At 41.1% G+C, this 20100-nt stretch overlaps 1 protein-coding gene across 6 annotated transcripts in view; it reads left to right on the forward strand.

Annotated features, from left to right (window-relative positions):
- The window catches only part of REPS2 (RALBP1 associated Eps domain containing 2), a 206379-nt gene that overhangs the window by 49026 nt on the left and 137253 nt on the right, over nucleotides 1-20100 (forward strand). For all 6 annotated transcript variants that reach the window (XM_002831425.3, XM_009234619.3, XM_063721067.1 and 3 more), the window contains exon 2: nucleotides 15668-15791. In XM_002831425.3, coding sequence (XP_002831471.2) covers nucleotides 15668-15791 — 124 coding nt within the window. The remainder of the gene's footprint in view (nucleotides 1-15667; nucleotides 15792-20100) is intronic.

Consider the following 20100-nt stretch of genomic DNA (forward strand, 5'->3'; position numbering starts at 1 on the left):
AGGGAGCTTGTTTGCCCCTTCCAGTATGTGAGGATACAGCAAGAAAGTGCCATCTATGAGGCAGAGAGTGAGCCCTCACTATACACTGAATCTGCTGGCACCTTGATCTTAGACTTTCCAGCCTCCAGAATGGAAAGAAATTTCTGTTGTTTATAAATTACTGAGTCTAAGGTATTTTGTTGTAGCAGCCCCAACAAACTAAGACATGGGGTATTTTAAAAAATGGGTTGAACATTCAGAGGCTTCTTAATCTGAGTCCTTAGATATTTGGACTGACTCTGCCTTCTTTTTGCAGGGAAAATATCTCGCTGTATGAAACATAGACATTCTTCATTGCCCCAAAGCCCTTCCAACTTCCTTATGTTTTTATTGCTGGTTTGATGTGCTTGAATGCTAGCCAAAGTATAAGGTGAATGGTAGATGCAAGGACTGGGCGGTTTCCATGGAGACTTCTTGCAGGAGCCTTTCCTTTCTCAGTTCAACAGTTGTCAAGGAAACATCTAGTTTCAATTAAATAAATGTTTGTGGGGTCTGCCAATTTGAGTGTCTCTTGGAAGGGGGATTTGGTTAAACCTCTTAAAGATCGTAATAAACAAGTTCAGAGCAGAGCCTTTTTAGGTTCCCTTCCAGTTATATTAGTTTTTTCTGTAACTTAGAGATGTTAACTAGTCCTCTGTCTGAAGTGATCAGACTATTTATTCATATCCAGAAAATGTTATTTTTGAGTCTTGTGGGGAGGAAAACTGAGGCTCAAAGAAGGAGAGGCCAAAGCCAGGGAGCTGGTGTTACATGGCACCAGCTATATATACATGACTATAGTCCATGCTCTTTAGTACATCCTGCAGGATAAGAGATCCAAGGGGCCTGACCTTTACAAACTGTTTACAGGCTATGGAGTTTGCTGGCTCAGCACTGTGTGTTTATTGCTTCTAGTTAGCTATTGTTGTATCAGTGGCTGGTGTTGGTGATGGTTCACGGAAATAGTGGTGAGAGTACAGATTCTAGGTATATGCAGTTCTAATAAATGAGACTTCCCTAGTGTTATCTCTATTGTGACAGCCTCCCCATTGTGCTCTTTATCAAACAGTAAGGTATGGTATATTGCAAAATGCTCACAATACTTTGCAACTCTTCCCATCAAGAGGTAGAGTCTGTTTCTCTATTCTTAGGATCTTGGCTGTCCTGTTGATTTGGTCTGACCCTGGAATACAGTAGAAAAGACCCTGTGTGGGTTTTGATCCTAGGCGTGAGGTAGAGCTTCAGTTTCTTGCTGCTTTGGGAACTCTGCCACCTTGTAAAAAAGCCCTGGCTGGCCTCCTGGAGGAAGAGAGACTACGTGGAGGAAAATGAAGCTACCCAGACAACCCAATACTCAACTGCAGAAGCATAAGTCACCCTCATCTGAGATCAGTGGTGCCTGGCTCGGATCAGTATAATTGTCCAGCCGAACTCAGCCCAAATTACTGACCCCCAGAATTATGAATTAAATAAATGCTGTTGCTTTAAGGCACTTAAGTTTTGGGGTGGTGTGTTATACAGCAGCAGATAATTGATACAGCCAAGTTTGAAAGCTCTGGAATGATCAGGGCTCACCTTTGACCTGTCCTCTATAAAACCCAGGATTCTTAGTAACACAGTCCTGTTAATAACAGAACTTGCCTATGGCAAATCTAAGCGGAAAAGCAGTTTATTGGCAGGATATTGTGTAGCTACATCTTTCTTTAGGAAGACCGGGGACAAGGCTTGAAAACTGCACAACTAGGGGGCAGTACTGCCAGAACTACAGCCAGATAACCTCGCAGAATTGGTAGCTGCTGAATATTGGATGCCTCCACCTACACCACCAACATTGCCTGCATTGGACATCGGGTGTGGGGCTGCTCCTGGAACTGGATGTTGCTCCTGTCACTAGAAAACAATCATCTACTGTTCTTGCTGTTTCACAGCACTCATTACTGATTCAGATGCCCGTGTGCCACGTGTTTATAGCAGCACAATTTGTAATTGCAAAAATAGGGAACCAGCCCAAATGCCCATCAATCGAGTGGATAAAGAAAATATATCAAAAATATATTTTATATATGTGTGTGTATGTATATGTATATGTGTGTATATATGTGTGTATGTATATGTATATATGTGTATATATACACATATACATATGCACATACATATATATATACACACACGTACATACACCATGGAATACTACTCAGCCGTAAAAAGGAATGAAATAATAGCATTTGCAACAACGTGGATGGAGTTGGAGACCATTATTCTAAGTGAAGTGACTCAGGAATGGAAATCTGAACATTATATTTTCTCACTTATAAGTGGGAGCTAAGCTATGAGGATGCAAAGGCATAAGAATGAAACAATGGACTTTGGGGCCTTAGAGGGAAGGGTGGGAGGAGGTGAGGGATAAAAGACTACACATTGGGTACAGTGTACACTGCTCGGGTGATGAGTACATCAAAATCTCAGAAATCAGCACTGAAGAACTTACCCATGTAACCAAATACCATCTGTTCCCCCAAAGCTATTTAAATAATAATAAAAACAAAAACAAATGCCTGTGTGGGTGGTGTCTGGCAGAGTGTAGGTCTTGTGCCCATACCCTGATTGAAAAGAAATCAGGAAAGTGAGAATCTGACACTTTTAGCTTATTTAGCTGAAAGCAGGTGGAAAATTTCATAAACACTGGCAAGGGGTTCGGATAACAGGCAGCCAAAAGAAAAATGGCAAATGTTCATTCGTTTCTATTGTATACTCTGGTTAGCTCAGTTGGTTACAGCACAGTTATGATGAAGCCAGCATTGTGGTTTGTTCTTAAGTTTTATTGAAAGAAAATAGTTCTGAGGTTGTCCCCCTTACACCTGCTCCCTCTCCCACAGATGTGTGCTGATAGCCATTTGTAAGGCCAGGAAATAGTGGGGCCTAACTTGCATCTGTCTCTGGCTGCTAAGGTACAAAGAGTATGTGTCTTTCAGTTGGTGGCCCCAGAGACTCCATTCACTGGCATAGTGTGCCACATAAGAGAACTGAATGAATGGTATCTGTGTGAATCTAAGGGGTTGGCTAATTGCGCAGTGAATTTGGTTCATGTAACATTTATAATACAAATTGTTGGGCAGCAAGATCTTTCAATCCAGATGGTTTCTAGTTTTTCAGAATTTCTCTGATAACTTCTCTGATCTCTGAAATTCTTATTTGCAAAACCATCTATATAGGGTTCATTTAAATATTAGAAATAATACTCATAAAGAGAAAAGCATAATGCCTAGAGGATGTGTAATAGATGTTCAATAAATGTTGATCATTTCCCTCAAACTTCTTAGATGCACACACCCCAACCAGATTAGAAACTCTTTGAGGACACGGCTTGCCCTTTTTGTGTTCAATCTCTCTCAGTTGTTAAGTGAAGACCCAATCCAATTGTTAAAATAATAAATGCACCTCTTGCTTCCCTGACATTCTGGCGACCTCACTCTGAGGAGGCTGGCCCGGTTCAAAGCTGGCTGCTCCAGGGCACTAAAGCTGGAGAAGGGCCCTTCCACCCTGTTCATAACTGTGGACAGTGAACTGTACTTGGGATAGAGGATCTTGGGAACAATAAGGACCTAGATCCAAGCTCATGCATTGTGGTGGGACTGTCAATTTAGGGGGATGGGTAGATTTTATCAGATCTGTCAGTGGAAAGTTTGGGGAGATGGAATAGTATCTACAGGTGGTTCCAGGTAGGAGGAAGAGATCTACCTGGCTCCTAGGGATGTCCATCCTGGCAAGCATTGCTCAGTGGCAGGAGTTGTAAGAGTAGGGAAGGTTTAGGAATTTGGATGTCAGGGAAGTGTCAGCAGGTAGCTGGGGATGAGGTGCAGGACAAAGACAGATGAGAGGAAGACCAAGCCTTAAAGTGATGAGTATCTAGATAGTATAGCTTGGACACAGAAATGGGATTCAGTCATGGAAAGAGGTCAGTCTGCAATATAATGTGGCTATCAGGTCACAGGAGGGCCAGGAGCAGGACAGGTTTGGGGCTTGGTTCTGTTTAGTTGAGGCAGAGCCCCATAGAGGTGTTTGGATTTGCCATGGTGATGCAGGGGACCTGAGTGTGCTGCTTGTCATGAGATCTTGTTGCTGGGAGAACAGCCAAGAACAGGGTAGAAAGGCCCTTCCCCAGCTTTAGTGTGCCTTGGAGCAGGCAGCTTTGAATAGGGCCAGCTTCTTCAGAATGTCAGCTTCCAGAATGTCAGAGAGGCGAGAGGTGCATTTGTTATTTTAACAATTGGATTGGGTCTTCATTGGGAGCTCTACAAAGAAACCAAATTAGTGAAGTCAGATTGCCTATCCTACCAACAATGGATGTTTATGGTATGAGTTTAGCTCTATGCTAGAGAATCTCAATATATTTAGATTTGGGCTTGAGAGAGAGAACTTCAGTGTGATCTGAGACTGAACTTCCATTCACATTAATTCCCCGAGGAAGCATGTTGAGGATCTATGTGTAATATACTGGTGTTCCATTGACTTGAAATATCCTGGCTTGCTTTATTCCTCTCACTTAGGCACTCACTCCTCTAAAAAAATAAATGTGTGTATGTGTATGTGCATGTGTGTGCACATGCAGGTGTAAGTGTGCATAAAATATAGAATAGACTGAAATCAACAAACTTATAAAAATACCAAATAACCTCAATCTGTAGTTTTATTTTTGAAAAGCACTAAAAATGTCAATAAATGAATTGTCTGAAAAACTAATCCTTTGGCTGGTGAGATAAGTCTGAGTTGCCAGAACCAGTTAAAGCTTTATATAATTTGGCAGTACATTTGCGTTCACCTGAGATTTCTCTGCCTCCAGCTGTACAAAAATTCTGTGATATGCAGAGCCTCGAAACCTGGGCCAGAATGCTAAAACTAATTTTCTTTTGTAATCTGAGCCGTAATTGCATTTTAACTCAGTTCTAGTATGAAGACTGCCTTTGTATGTGTGTGTGTTTACTTCATGTCATTAATTTCTGGCATTTAAGTTAGTGCCTGGCACATAGTCTACCCTCAGTAAATGTTAGTTCTTACTGCTGAGTCTACTGTCCTTTCCTTCTAAACCAGTGGGATAGATGCTTCCTTTGTGCCTTAGTGGTTCATTCCCTTGCCCTCTTCCCCTCTCCTCACCCTTGAGTTGTTAGATCCTGGTTTTGCCCCAGGCAGGTGCCAACCCCGAGGAACTCCTGACCCTGTGGTGATGCATGCCTGCATGTGTGCAGCCAGCTGGGCAGCTTGGAAAGCCATAGTATTGACTTGCCAAATAAGGACTAGTTTACAAAAGTCATAAGAGATCACTGTCATCAACTGCTATCACTATCTATTATCCTTTCTCTTTCCAAAAAAGCAATTTAGGTGCATAATAAAAAAATCTGTAGAATTACTCTGTCAAGCCTATGTATGCCCATCAGTTGTGCAAGAACCTCAGTTCCTACTTCTAATGAATTTTATACTGATTATCCCAGACCTTTCTGCCAGCTCCCTAATAGCAGAGAAGATAATGCACTGTGGGAGTCAGGGGCAACCAAAGCAGCTAGTCTGAGTATAGAATTTCTTTGAATTCTCATCTTTAAGAACCATGCTCAGCTGGGCACAGTGGTTCATGACTGTAATCCTAGCACTTCGGGAGGCCAAGGTGGGAGGAACACTCAAGCCCAGAAGCTTGAGGCTAGCCTGAGTAACATAGTGAGACTCCATCTCTATTTTTTTTTTTAAAGAATCATGCTAATTCTTATTTGATTTCTTAACATGTCTCTGGATTTTAATATAACCAACCCCCAACCAAAGGCTGAGTAAATTTCTGGGAGGATGTGTTGTGTTTCTCTTTGGCTTTCCTTCATGGAATCAGATAATTACAAAATGACTTACCTGAGGTTCTATTTCTTGATATCCTATGATCGGGTAGAGCCTCTGATCCTTTAAAACTTTAAACAATTGATTTGTTTGAATAGATTGATAGAGTCACATAATTCAATATTCAAAGATACAGAACACCATATGTGGGGGTTCTCATCAAGCCATGGAGAGTTAAAACACAGGATGCATATGTATTTTATATCATGAGCCTTCCTAGTTGGAAATCAATGGAATGGGTGCTGTGGGGAATGCAAAGATGATTTTTAAAATGCAGGACTTGCCTTCAAGAAACTTATAGTCTTGTAGGGGAACGTAGCAGGTGTACTCAGAGTCACAGTAAAAAGTAGAAGTGGTATGTACCAAAAGGAGAGGTTGAAACCATAATTTTAGATTTTACCCGTAGAATTCCTTTTTATAGAATCTGTGCATCTCAAAAAAGCCTTGTACTCTATCTAGTCTTGTTACTGAAACACCAGGGTTTTGGTCTAGGTCCTGCTGCTTGCCACACAGAAGGTCAATCACTGAGACAACAAGTATTGCCAAGAAAGAAGGCTTCAATCTGGTGCTGCAGCTGAGGAGATGGGAGCTCAGTCTCAAATCCATCTCTCTGACTGATTAAAACTAGGGATTTATATAGCAGGGAAGAAATGTAACAATGTGTAAGAAAACATGAACTAAGGAGGGGCAAAGAGGCGTATGGTACAGTGACTGATGAGTTTCAGATCTTTGATACTTTTTTTTGAGAGGCCCGAAGGTCCTTTCCTGAGGAAGGAACTCAGATAAAACAAACAGGTTTCAAGCTTTAAGACCAGAAGGGTCAGTTTCTATGTTTATCCAAAACAACTGTCTATGGGACTGTTGGATTAGTTTCAGTCTGACTGCTAATTCCAGTACATGAGACCAAGGGAGGTCAGGTGTCTTCTCCACAGTCGTCCAGTCGCACTAGACAGTGCCACCTTCGACAAAGATAGCTAGTTTTAATAAAGCAAACTACTGCTTTGTTCTGTTGCTTAGAAGGAAGAGTACTGCATTTGTGAGTTAAATCTGGGTTTGGTGAGTGGAGACTTTTGAAGCTTTGTTCAGCTGTAACCCAGGGTTCCCCAGTTTTTTTGGGTAGGTACTGTGAAAAAAGACCTACCTTGTCTCTACAAAATATTTTTTTAAATTAGCTGGGTGCAGTGGCACATGCCTCTTGTCCCAGCTACTCAGGAGGCTGAGGCGGGAGGGTGGTTTAAGCCCAGGAGTTCAAGGCTGCAGTGTGCTTAACTGTTGCACCTTGAGTTCTTGTTTCAAAAAGTTCCATGTAGAAGTACAGTCTTGGAAAAGCAAAAGCCCAGTTGGATCCAGAGATGCCTGAGTTGGAGATGAATTTGGCGAACTCTCCTCATTACCATATTAAAAATCCCACCCAGGGAGGAGCTTATTTGCCATTTTCTATACATGTATGTAGAAGCATGATTGGTGCCTGCACTCCCTTTACTCCACCTCTGTGTACAATGACTCAGCTAACTAGCCCAGTAAAAGCCTTGTTTTCACCTTTGTTTGGGGAGGCACCTTCCTCGTTGCAAGTAATAAAACCCCGTCGTTATATCCTCCTTAGTTGGGGTCATTGGACTGTAACCTGCCAGTTGATTGAACCCACCTATTGTGTGGGTAACAAAATCCTGGTGACCCAAATGGGACTCAAACCCACTTGGATACTTTGTTTTGAAATTATAGCAGATGGAAGGGGAATGGTTCTGGGGTATGTTTATAATATTTCTTGCTGACTTGCAGTTAGGTTGTATTCTTTACAACTTTTCTAATTTTATTTTTAATAGATAATAATGGCCTGGTGTGGTGGCTCATTTCCATAATCCCAGCACTTTGGGAGGCCAAGGTAGGCAGATTGCTGGAGTCCAGGAGTTCAAGACCAGCCTAGGCAACACAGGGAGACCCTCATCTCTACAAAAAACAAAAAAGTAGCCAGGTGTGATGGCATTTGCCTATAGTCCCAGCTATTTGCAGAGGGCTGAGGCGGGAGGATCACTTGAGCCTGGGAGGTTGAGGCTGCAGTGAGCTGTGATTGTGCCACTGCTCTGTAGCCTCGATGACAGCATGACCCTGTCTAAAAAAAATGGATAATATATCCACATGATTCAGAATTGAAGAGGTACAAAATAATAACCAATAAACTCTCTCTCCCCACTGTGTCCTAGCCACCTTGTTTTCTTCCCTGGAGGCATCCAGAAGCCAATTTTGTTAGTTTCAACTTCTGGAGATGGCTTATGAAAATATAAGTAAATGCATCTATATTCAACCCCATTTTAGAAAAATGATACCTACTATATATCAGCTGCTTTCTGTGCACCTTGCTTTTTTTCTTTTTCACACTTTAGCATGATGATTTTTCTGTATTGGCACATAAAGAGCGTCCTCTTTGTTAGTTGGTGGTTTTTATGGCAGACAACTGAATCCACCCTAGACGGTTAAGCCAAAAAGGGATTCGGATTTTAGGTAACTCATGGAATCCTTTGGAGGGCTGGAGGAGCAGGCTAGCATCCGGGTGCCCAGAAACAAAGCCCCAAGACACACGTAGTACTAGCATTAAGTGGAAGCCACCTGTGCTGCTGCCTCCACTGAACAGCACATGCTACGTATTTGACTTGACTGCAACTGCCTCTACCTCCACTCCTGCACCGGGAAGGCAACCTAGCAGTGACGCCTGCAAAAGTAGAAGCTCTGAGCAGAGCCTCTTTCCTTACATTTTTCACTTCTAAAGCAAAATCTGGTGTGGATGTATCTGATTAGTGGTGACTAGGTGACACATTTGCATCTTAGCTTCAACAGAGTCTGGGAATTTTATTCTCAACTTTTAAACTTGGAGGTGGGACTTGTAATAGGTGAAATTTTTGCAAATAGAGAAATAATTTTCAAAATATGATGGACAGTCACAGATATGGCAAATGTCCACTAGAGCTGCTTAGAATTCCATTGTATGGATCAACCACAATTGATTAAACTAATATCTTAGATGGTAGACCTCTTAAGTGTTTTCTAGTTTTCTAGTCTGTGACTTAGGCAATACTGTATTAATGACCATATACATGTGTCATTTTGCTAATGTAAAATGGAATATAAATTTCTAGCAGTGGAATTGCTAGATCAAAAGGTAAATTGTAATTGTTATGGATATTGCCAGATGGTTTCTGGATGCTATACTGATCCTTGCTTCCACTAGTGATGTTCCTGATTTTTTTTTTTTTTTGCGCAGAGTCTTTTCCTTTTTTAGATTCCATCTGAGCCAGAGTGGCAGGCTGAGTGTTCCCTGCTACTGGGGTGAGTTTTGGGCCTTGGGCCAAGAATGCTGACAAATCAGATCTGGGCCATAACCTATGCCAGTATAGACTGTATTTAGCATCTGGACTGGATTTGGCTTATAGTTTATTGTAGTCGTTCTAGCCCTAAATTAAATGGCATCTTGGGGTATCTAAAAGATAATGTTGCTTCCAAAATTGATTTGCAATGTGGGAGTAGCTTACATCTTGGATTGTTATGTGTTCGCAAATGCATAAAGATGTTTTCAAAGAATGGTTCTAAAGAATTATAACACCTTTTCTCTTTAAAAAAGCAAAATCTTATTTCTAGTGTGTGAACTATTGAATAGATTTTGCCAATATCTCAACTATGGCATCCAATTGCTCTGGTTGGTTGCCATGAAAGTTTATAGTAACATAGGAAGCTCCTGTTTGAAAGCTCCTGAAAAATTTAAACAAATGTATATAAATGGGTGAAAAATGGGGGCTGAGGAAGAAGGTGAATACATGTGTTTTCTTCTCATGGAAGTGTTCACTATTTTTTATTTAAAAATTTTTTTTAGAGACAGGGTCTCACTGTGTTTCTCAGGCTGGTCTCGGACTCCTGGGCCCAAGTGATCCTCTTGTCTCAGCCTTCCAAGTAGCTGGGACTACAGGCATGGGCCTCCACGTCTGGCTGTGTTTGCAGTCTTTAAGTTGGCATTTACCTAGTGCAGTTGATTATTTCAAGAAAATACACTTTCTACATGGCTACTGAGGGTATCTGAAAGGATATAAAGTATAGCCCAGGGAAGTAGCACATCGTTAGGCAGGAGTTAGTAACTCTTTCTGGAAAGGGTCAGTTGGTATTTTAGGCTTTGCAGGCCAAGAAGCAGAATCAAAGATATTACATAGGTAATTCTATAACAAGAGAAAAAATAAACTTCTACAAGCTTTTTATTGACAAAATTCAAAATATAATAACTGAGGACTTTTTTTTTTGGTAATACAGGTCTACTCATAAGAAGAACAGCATTCTTATTTTGGGGATAACATTTTGCTTAATGGGATTCAAAGAATAGTGTTCCCTTTCATCAAATCGATTGCAAATGTTCATCTGTAAATACCATTTATTTTCTCCTTGTGGGCCATAGAAAACCAAGCAGTGGGCTGGATTTGACCCATGAGCAGTAGTTTTCCAACCACTGATGTAATGGAAAGACCATGAGCTTTGGACCTGGATGCATGTAGGTTTGAGTACTGGCTCTGAATTTGTGACCTTGAACATATCACTTAACTTTCTGAGTTGGGAAGGTTTATTTGTGTATAAACTGGGTGTAATGACACCTATCTCATGGAATAAATATTACCCCCATCCTTGTGATTTTGCATTAGTATTCTAGTTCTGTAGATGCTGATATAATTTAGCTAGACTTACCTAGAAAATTAGTATTTAACAGATTTTAAAGCTGACTTTTCAAGGGATAGAACACTCACATGGTCTTAAAGTACAATGTAAAAACATAGCTTTGCAATGAAGAGATCTGGCAGTCACCACATTAATCAAATGGCCAAGCTTTGCAATCAGTACCAGTGGTGGGATGTTCTGACATTGTGTGCCCCTCACTGCTGTGTACCTCTCACTATATCACAGTATCACCTGTGTGGTGTTCTTGCCAGAAACGTTTGACTTTAATGTAATCACAAGAAAACAGACAAATCCAAAACATGGCATGTTCTGAGGACAACTGGCCTGGATTCTTAAATGATTCAGTGTCATTAAGAACCAAAGGGGATTGTTCTAGATTAGGGGGAGACTAAGGGAAAATAAGATAAAAATGCAGTGCATGAACATTGACTAAATCCTGGATGAGGAAAAGAAAATTCAGCTCTGTAGGCATTTTCTGGATAATCGAGGGAATGTGAATGTGGACCATATGTTGTATGTTAGTCCGTTTTCACGCTGCTGATAAAGGCATATCCAAGACTGGGAAGAAAAAGAGGTTTAATTGGACTTACAGTTCCACATGCCTGGGGAAGCCTCAGAATCATGGCGGGAGGCAAAAGGCACTTCTTACATGGTGGTGGCAAGAGAAAAATGAGGAAGAAGCAAAGGCAGAAACGCCTGATAAACCCACCAGATCTCGTGAGACTTGTTCACCATCACAAGAATAGCATGGGAAAGACTGATCCCCATGATTCAATTACCTCCCCCTAAGTGCCTCTCACAACACGTGGGAATTCTGGGAGATACAATTCAAGTTGAGATTTGGGTGGGGACACTGCCAAACCATATCATGTTGTATGATAATATTGTGTTAAAGTTGATTTCCTTGGGTGTGGTGATGATGGTGCAGTGGTGTACGAAAATATCCCTGTTCTTAGAAGGTGAATAGTAAAGTACTTAGGGGTGGTGTGTCATGAGGTGTGTCTGTAACCCACTTTTCAGATGGTTTGGCAAAATGGGAGGGAAGGAGGGAGGGAGAGAGAGAATGTGTGTGAGTGTGTGTGTATGTAGAATAGGTGATTCTGTGCATTGCTGCTCAGTTCTTAGCATAGCATTCAGCACATTGCTTTTGATAGGGAGGTGCCCAATCAAAACTTGTTAAACTAACAAGTACTTTAAGGTTTCAGTAGGATTCTCTGAAATCACACCTCAGCACTGCCTTTTTGCCCTCTCTTTAGCAGTGTCATTTGGCTTAGGCATATACTATAATGCCTAATGTTGGGTAATCAGATATGGGGGTTCATGTTTTCTTGAGTAGCTCACCCATGTCCCTCTGGACTGAAAGTCTCTCTTGAATGTTACAGTATAAATGAATGGGAAAGGAAAACCCAGCATAGAGGTTGACCTGCATGTTCAGCTGTTCCCTGAGAGGCTGAGGTACAATTTGTAAGCATGTACTTCAGATTCTCTTCTGTATTTCTGTTGCTGAGTTTGCCCACTTGGGGAGGGTTGGCACCCCCTGGGGCTGTGCTGAGTAGAAGGACGTGCATCTCTGGAGTTCTGACTGGCTAGGGCATCACTGAGGTATTCTCCTGGGCTATGAGGGCTAGGGCCAGGATAAAGAATGGCAGATGCCTTTCCTTATGCCTTGACCCTAACCGGTACCCTCTTAGCTGAGCAGGAAGGGAAGAGAGAAATTAATATTCTCTTATATTCCTGCAGGAACTCTTATGGCTATATGGTATAAGATGACTAAAGCCAATTTAGCAGCTACTTGTAAAAGTAATACAAGAGGAGGGGAAGAAGAAAGATTCTGCTGCAACAGGCTGTGAAGACTAATTCAACATTCATTTAGTGAGCTACTGAGCATATAGCAGGCATAGTAAAGTATGAGTCCCCGGGGGATACAAATAATAAGAATATACCCTCGCCTTCTGCTGGGCACTTGGGGCATAGGGAAAGGAGATGGGCTACAGTGGAGATAATTATCAAAATACCAATTGTGCTGTGTTTGCAAGGCTAGGGATGTGATAGAAAGCTAGTAAAAAGTGTTATGGGAATGCAGAGAACATGCCATGTGGAATTGACTACAGTTTCAAAGATAAGGTTGGTCTTGAGGTGACTTGAAGAATGAGCCTGGCAGGCAAAGAAATGGGCATCTGGTGTGACTAAAGTCTTAATTAGCTGCAGGGTGGGGAGGAGAGAGACATGATGATGTTGGAAAGGTAGTTTGGGCCAGACAGGAGGGCCTCAGAAGCCATGCTTGGTTTCACAGGAAGGACATGAAGAGTCCTGGAAGCCCTTTGAAGTTGGAGGGTGATGTGGTTTTGATAAGAGGTCACGGAGGGAATGTAGAAGCTGGTGTGTGAAGGTGCGTGAGTCTGGAGACAGGACTTGAAACAGTCGAGACGAGAGCAAAGAATCTGGATTTTGCTAGCTGCAGCAGAGGGAGAGTAGAAAATGGGGTGCTCTTGGAGAATTCTTCCAGCCCCTCCCACTAGGAGTTTTTACATTTTCAAATCTTTCTAAGGAAACCTTTAATAGTTCTTGAGAGAAGCTTATTTAAACCTTTGAGCAGTTCTGAAAATGTATTACATTTCAGCCAGGAAAGAAAGTATTATTTCAGGCAAACTGGAACATGTGTGGCCTGGTTACTCAGCACAGTCACCTAATCTTATAGAATTAGGTAGGAGGGAAGCTATGTTAGTGGCCTTCAACCTTCTTCCAGAACTTTGTTCAGATTTCTCCCAAATGGTCGGTGAATTTTTCTGATTTGTATCCAGCATCCCAGCCATTTAGTGTACATCTGTAAGCTGTAAGGAAGTTGATTTAATCTATTTCTTTTTTTCATCTCTTGCCTTCCACCTGAGAAAACACTACTCCATAGGTTCTTATTCTGTATTAGGAATTTGCACAATGTGTAACCTAAGATGGATCCAGCTGGGAGTTGGATCCAGCTGGGAGTGTTACAGGTTTGGAGTTTAGACTAAAGAATAGGAGTGGAATCTTTTCATTTTTTTCCCCTTTATTTTGAGGAAAGCCCAGTGATTTGGATTGTTTGAAGGATCAATTATATAAAATATCTCCACTAATTGAGTATCTGGGATAAACTTTTTTTTTCCACCTTATTTTCTTTAGATACCATTAAACATTTCTACCCACAACTTACAGCTTTTCCGTGGAGATTTTAAACTTAGAAAACTTTGAACCTTGATGAATGAAAAAAACCTTTCAGAACTAACCTTTTTTTTTTTTTTTGATTCAGAAGTCCATGTGTAAGTTCCAAAGGCTTATAATTCTTTTGTCTTCCTTGAGGCTTGACTATTTCAGAATGTTCTTGGTATGTCTCTTGGAGGTTTGGTGTACAAAGAGCAAGGAAAGTAACCTATGGGCTTAACTCACTTATGTGTATATATTCTACTTTGGCTCCAAAGCAATGATTCTAGTGGTGGTATGGGCCCAAGGGACAGATTTCAAGGTAAATAAGGCCGTTTACTAATGTCAGATTAAGGTATTAGTCTTCAAGTACCATGAATGTTTTACTAGCAATTTCAGTTACCTATAGTAAAGAGCTTTCCAGTTCAATGTGGTAGTTATGGTAAAGGAGCAACTGAAAGTTAACTTGATAGTAGATTAACACTCACTGAAAATATAGTTGTTATTTTTTTCACATACCAAGGATTACAATTTCTTTTTTTTCCTATTTTTAAAATAGAGACAGGGTCTTGCTATGTTGCCCAGGATAGTCTTGAACTCCTGGCCTCAAGCGATCTTCCTTGAGGCCTCCCAAAGTGCTGAGGTTATAGGCGTGAGCCATTGTGCCCGGCCTACAATTTCTTAATATTAGGAGTTATTTTGCAAGACAACTATCTCAATTTTGGAACTACACTAATGTTGGTGTGTTTTTTTCCTTGTGTGGGATAGTCTGTATCTTAAGATGTGTAATGTATATATTCACAATAAGGGCTACATTATAAAATTCAGAGACATTTTATTTTTGAGGGTAGGTTTCATTCACTTAATTGAGAATTTGTTGACTGTATCTTGGGTGACTATCCTTATGCTAGGAGATGAATGGAAGTTGCCCCCTGCCATTGAAGAGAAGACATTTTAATGGGAGGCAGAGATAAACAGATAATTATAATGTGATACATTTGGAAATAGTCACAAAAAACTTGAATATGGAGATTTTCAAAAGTACAGAGAATAGGATATTGAACCCTCATGAACCCATTACCAAACTTCAACAATTACTAACTCTTGGTTATGCTTGTTTCACCCATGTGCCCCACCTCCTCCCTTCCCCCTTTTATTTTGAAGCAAGTCTAAGACAGTGTATCATGTGATGGACATTAATAGATACTTGGATAGAATACTCTGAGAATACACTGGGAAAACATACTGTATCGGGACAGGGAAAGGAGCTACAGAAAAGTAACATTTGAGTTCAATCTAGGTGGGGAGGAGGATGTTGTTGTTCCAGGTGATGGGATGGAAACTGACAATTATTGCAATGTCTTGAAAAATGTGTATATAGAACTTTTTTGTTCCTCTGAACTGAGCACCCAAGATGTAATTTCCAAGATTAGGAAATTGTTTTGCCTGAGGACTTTATAAAAATAATTAATTCACTTTTAATTTAGATAAACTAGAATAATCCGTGAGTAGTGGTAATGACTAATCTGTTCTCTTTTCACCCCAGTGACTTTCTAGACTTTGAACATTAGAATCCACTCCCTGAAAAAGTCACTCTCCTTTGTAACTAGAGCAACAGCTATCCTTTGTCACCTTTATTTTTCTCTTTGGAAGAGGAGTAATAATCAGTGGCTCACTTCCGAAACATCATGAGTAGGTAGAATTTAGTAATCTGAATTAAAAACCTCCCTGTAAACTGAAGGAAGAGGAAACTGACCAGTGGGCACACAGAGGTTCTCAAGGGACTTTTTTGGTTAGCCACTAGGTGAAATCCTTGAGATTTCATCATGTACCTTGTCTCATTTTCCTGTTGTGAAATTGGGTGTTCAGCATTGTTTTTCTTGTCTGTTCTCAGATCACAGAACTGTGTGGTGCAAAGCGGGTTGGTTATTTTGGTCCAACACAGTTTTACATTGCCCTGAAATTAATTGCTGCAGCACAATCTGGCCTCCCGGTGCGGATAGAGAGTATTAAATGTGGTGAGTATCTCACATTTGTATGTTTTATTGTCCATGGCGAGTTGCTCATTTATGAGAACCATTTTTAATGGGTTTAAACTTTTGTGGTATTTCTCCTTGCTTCCTCCAACTCTTCTGCAAAATAAAATAAGAAAACTTAGCAGGTAGGTAGCTTAGTTTCTTTCTTTTTTAAATGGGGAAAATTCTGAGAGTAACCTGAGATTAGTTCATTTTAACTGATTTGCAGTTAAAATAGATTTTATTCTTTAGCAGGATGAGATTGGGCCAGGAATTCTAGAGCCTGTGGCAAATAATCACATTGAGTTTAATTTTCCACTTGAGGTATCTATAATGTTATTGAAGGCTCTGTTAGAGGAGTAACAAGGGAGTTTGAGTGGAACTATGCCTTTTCTCTTTCCCATCCCTGCCAGTGCTCAGCCTTTAATTCTCAGTTTCCAAAGCATTATTCTGATGCTAGTAAGTACTTGGGTGCTACTAAAATTTTGGCAGAATGAATTTATCTTCTTAAGGTTCTGATTTAATATTTTCTCATCTTGCCATCCCTGCCCTCAACCCACTATATGCTTGAGCACTTTCTACAATTTAAACAAAAAGCAAAGCCCCCAACTATTAGCAGTATTTCTGCTGCCTCAGGATTGATTTTAAAAATCTGTATGAAAAAGGTGATTATTCAAGGGGTGTGCCAAGGTCCTCTGATAATTCACTTTGATACAGATTACTTTCATATGTCCATACAGGTATGTAGGAACTTTTTTTCTTTTTCTCATTCTGAGATTAAAAACCTCTTAACTGTTCATGCCTGTCCTGTGAAGTTTCTGATAGACATACAAATGGATTCAGGATTTATGGTGAGCCCACAGAAACCTCGTAGGACAATCCAAATGGCCGAGAAGATTGCCATAGATGGCTGGCTATGGAAGACCAAGCCCTTCACACTAACCATCAGGAGGTGGCAGTCATCATGCTAATCTTTATCAGGGGGCTAGCTTGTGCCAGACACTTTCATTTAATCCTCATGATACCCTACTAAATTAGGTACTTGTGTCAGTTTGCATTGCTTAGGATAAGCTGCGATAACAAATGTCACAATCTCAGTGCCTCAACAAGACAGAGGTTCATTTTCCACTTTGCAGTGGGTCAGGGTGACCCTCCCGGGCAGCTGCCCTCTATGTGGTGACCATGTGATCCTGGCTGCTTTATCTTGTGGCACCTCCAACACAACACCTGTTCCCATAATCGCCACACCAGGGAAAGAGTATCTCACCCTAGCAGTTAAATGCTTTGGCCCAGACGTGACTGAAGTTATTGCTGCCCACACTGCATTGGCCAGAACTTGTCACATTAATCCGCTTCAGTGCAGAGCAGGTGGGAGAACACAATTGTCTCCTGTGCCTGCAAGGAGAGAACAACTGCGAGTCTCTACTATGGCTGCACACTGCAGGTCTCTACTATGGTGCTGCCGTTGTTCGTATCTTACAAATATGGAAATTTGAACTTCAGGGAGGTTGAGTAACTTACCTAAGAACATAAGGTTAGTAGAATTTGGAGCCAGGATCTACTTCCAGTCCCCATGCTCTTAATTTCTATGCAAAATAGCCTTGTCTCAATTTTTTCTATTTAGTAAGATGCTGACAGTAATCTGTTATGGAATATTTTCTGAATGGGAAAAATATTGGACTCGAAAGGCATCTCTTGGTATAACAGAATTTGGTTCTTTGAAATAGGTTTCTTGATGGAGTGTCATTTGACAGGCAGGCTTAGTATTCGTTGCTACAAGACACAGCGGTCATTTGCTTTGATTAATTGAAAGTTGCATCACATTGAATTTGGATTTGTGGTAGGCACTGATAGTTTTTATTCCATTGTAAATGATCATTAAACTTTATTATAGTATCTTCCAATTTTATCTTCTGGAAAAGTTAGAGCTGCTTTATTGTATACAGAATAAACTTTTGACACTTTTGTTACTTATTTTAAGTTAGACCTAAGTCTTTTACCTGATTTATGCCCAGATTGACAGTTTAATTTTCTGAGGGCAGGGAGCAGGATTGTTGAAGTTATCACTTGTGTAAAGGATTAACAGTTTATCACAAATATAAGGCTTTCTCAGTTTTGTTTTATAAACCCAGTTGCTGCCTTTTACCTCTGAGGGTTTATATATGTCCAGAGTTAATTCTGAATTATCTTCCTTCACCACTCCCTACTAATCCATTTAAAGATTGATTAAATAAAAATTATTTGCAGTTAGCATATGTTGAATAAGAATTAGGGCAAGATTGGGCCAAACTTTGAGCTGCCACTTAGAATTTTCCAGTTTGTTGCTTGAAATCTATTAGCTTAATGCTTGATGACACAAATCTTGAAGGCCAAAGAGATCACTCTGTGAGAACCTAATCTGAAAGGCTGTGCTAGCCCTGTCACACCCAGGGCGTCATACCCAGGGAGTTGTGGATGGATAACCTTATGTCATGAATAACATGCACCTGTGTGTATGTGCGTGACCCTCTAATCCCTAGTCCTTCCCATTTCGGTAAATGCCACCACCATCCTCAGCTGCACAAGCCAGAAACCCAGCAGCCATCCTGAATTCCTCCTTTTCCCTCAATCCTTAATAGAATCCATCAAAAGTCCTAGCAATGTGGCTCCAATCTCACTCCCTGTTGCCTCTATCTCTTTGTCCCTACTAGACCAGGCAACCTTCAGCTACTTACCTGGACACCACAATGGATTGGCATCCTAGCCCCTCCTCTCTTCTCTACCGTGATCTCTCTTTTCCCACTGGTTTTTTGTTTGTTTGTTTGTTTTTTGACAGAGACTCGCCGTGTCACCCAGGCTGGAGTGCAGTGGCACTATCACAGCTCACTGCAGCCTAGACCTCCTGGGTGCAAGGGATCCTCCAACCTCAGCGCCCCAAGTAGCTGGGACTACAGGCATGTGCCACCACTCCCTACTAATCCTACTAATTTTTGTATTTTTTGTAGAGATGGGGTTTTGCCATGTTGCCCAGGCTGGTCTTGAACTCCTGAGCTCAAGTGATTGGCCTGCCTCAGCCTCCCAACTTTTTTTTTTTGAGACAGGGCCTTACTCTGTCACCCAGGCTGGAGTGCAGTGGTGTGATCATGGCTTATTACAGCCTCTGCTTCCCAGGCTCAAATGGTCCTCCTGTGTAGCTGAGACTACAGGCGTACATCACCATGCCTGGCTAGTATATATGTCTTTTTGTGGAGATGGGGGTCTTGTTATGTTTCCCAGGCTGGTCTCAAACTGCTGAGCTCAAGTGACTCTCCTGTGTCAGCCTCCCAAAGTGCTGGGATTATAGGAATGAGCCACCATACCCAGCCTCTTTTCATACTTTTGAAAGTGTGATCTTTTCAAAATACACACAGCAGATTATTCCATCCTCATCCTTTAAACCCTCCAGTAGTTTGCTTGTTGTACTTTGTAAAACATTCAAAGTCCCTACACTGATCTGTAACACCCTACACAATCTAGTTCTTGCCTACTTTTCCATCCTCATCTCAAATCTTAAACCCTTGCTCACTACCTGTTCTCCAGTCTCAGTGGCCTTCTGGCCATTTCTGGGTGACTTCTTTCCTACTGCAGGCCATATGTCCATTTTATCTTGCAGTCTTGGGTTCCTAGGGATCTGTTTTTCCTTTCTGCTTCCCCTGGCTGGCTCCTTCCCAACCTTCAGGATTCAAAGTCTGTCCCTACTATCCTACCTAAAGTAGTTCTGTCAGATTCATTAATTCATGAAGGAACCAGCATATGGTAAAACTGGCTCAAGAAAGTATAGAGGGTCAGATTTATTTATAGTCATAGAAAGAAAGGATGCTAGAATAGAATTGCTAAATTAGGTATAAAGCTAATTAATGCCCTACGGGGTAATACAAGTGCAACCTGGCTATTGTACTTTTTTCTAAGATGAAGGTATTTGCATTGCCGTCAGACAAGAATTACTTGTTAGCTAACAGTTTTTTCCAAGTTAATATCTACCCTTTCAGGATTATCAAATGCCCAACCAAGAGTAAACAGTAACTCAGAGCAGAAGTCCATATCCCTAGGAAGTGAGGTGATCCTTGGGTGGGCCTGCTGGGTAATGCTTCTGCAGGGCAATCTCCTCCCCACTTTGTTCTTTCCCAGCATCTGTTTCCTGATAGCACTTAGCAGAGTTTGCAAATCTTCCTTACAGGTTTCACTATTTTTTTTGTCTGTCTTCCTCACTTGTCCAGCTTGTGTAAGGGGGAGGGAAGAGGATCTGACACCCCCTGCGTTGTGGGGCATTATAGGCACTCAGTGTGTATTGGTT

The sequence above is a fragment of the Pongo abelii genome, chromosome X (genome assembly GCF_028885655.2).
Source record: "Pongo abelii isolate AG06213 chromosome X, NHGRI_mPonAbe1-v2.0_pri, whole genome shotgun sequence".
Taxonomy (NCBI): Eukaryota; Metazoa; Chordata; class Mammalia; order Primates; family Hominidae; genus Pongo; species Pongo abelii.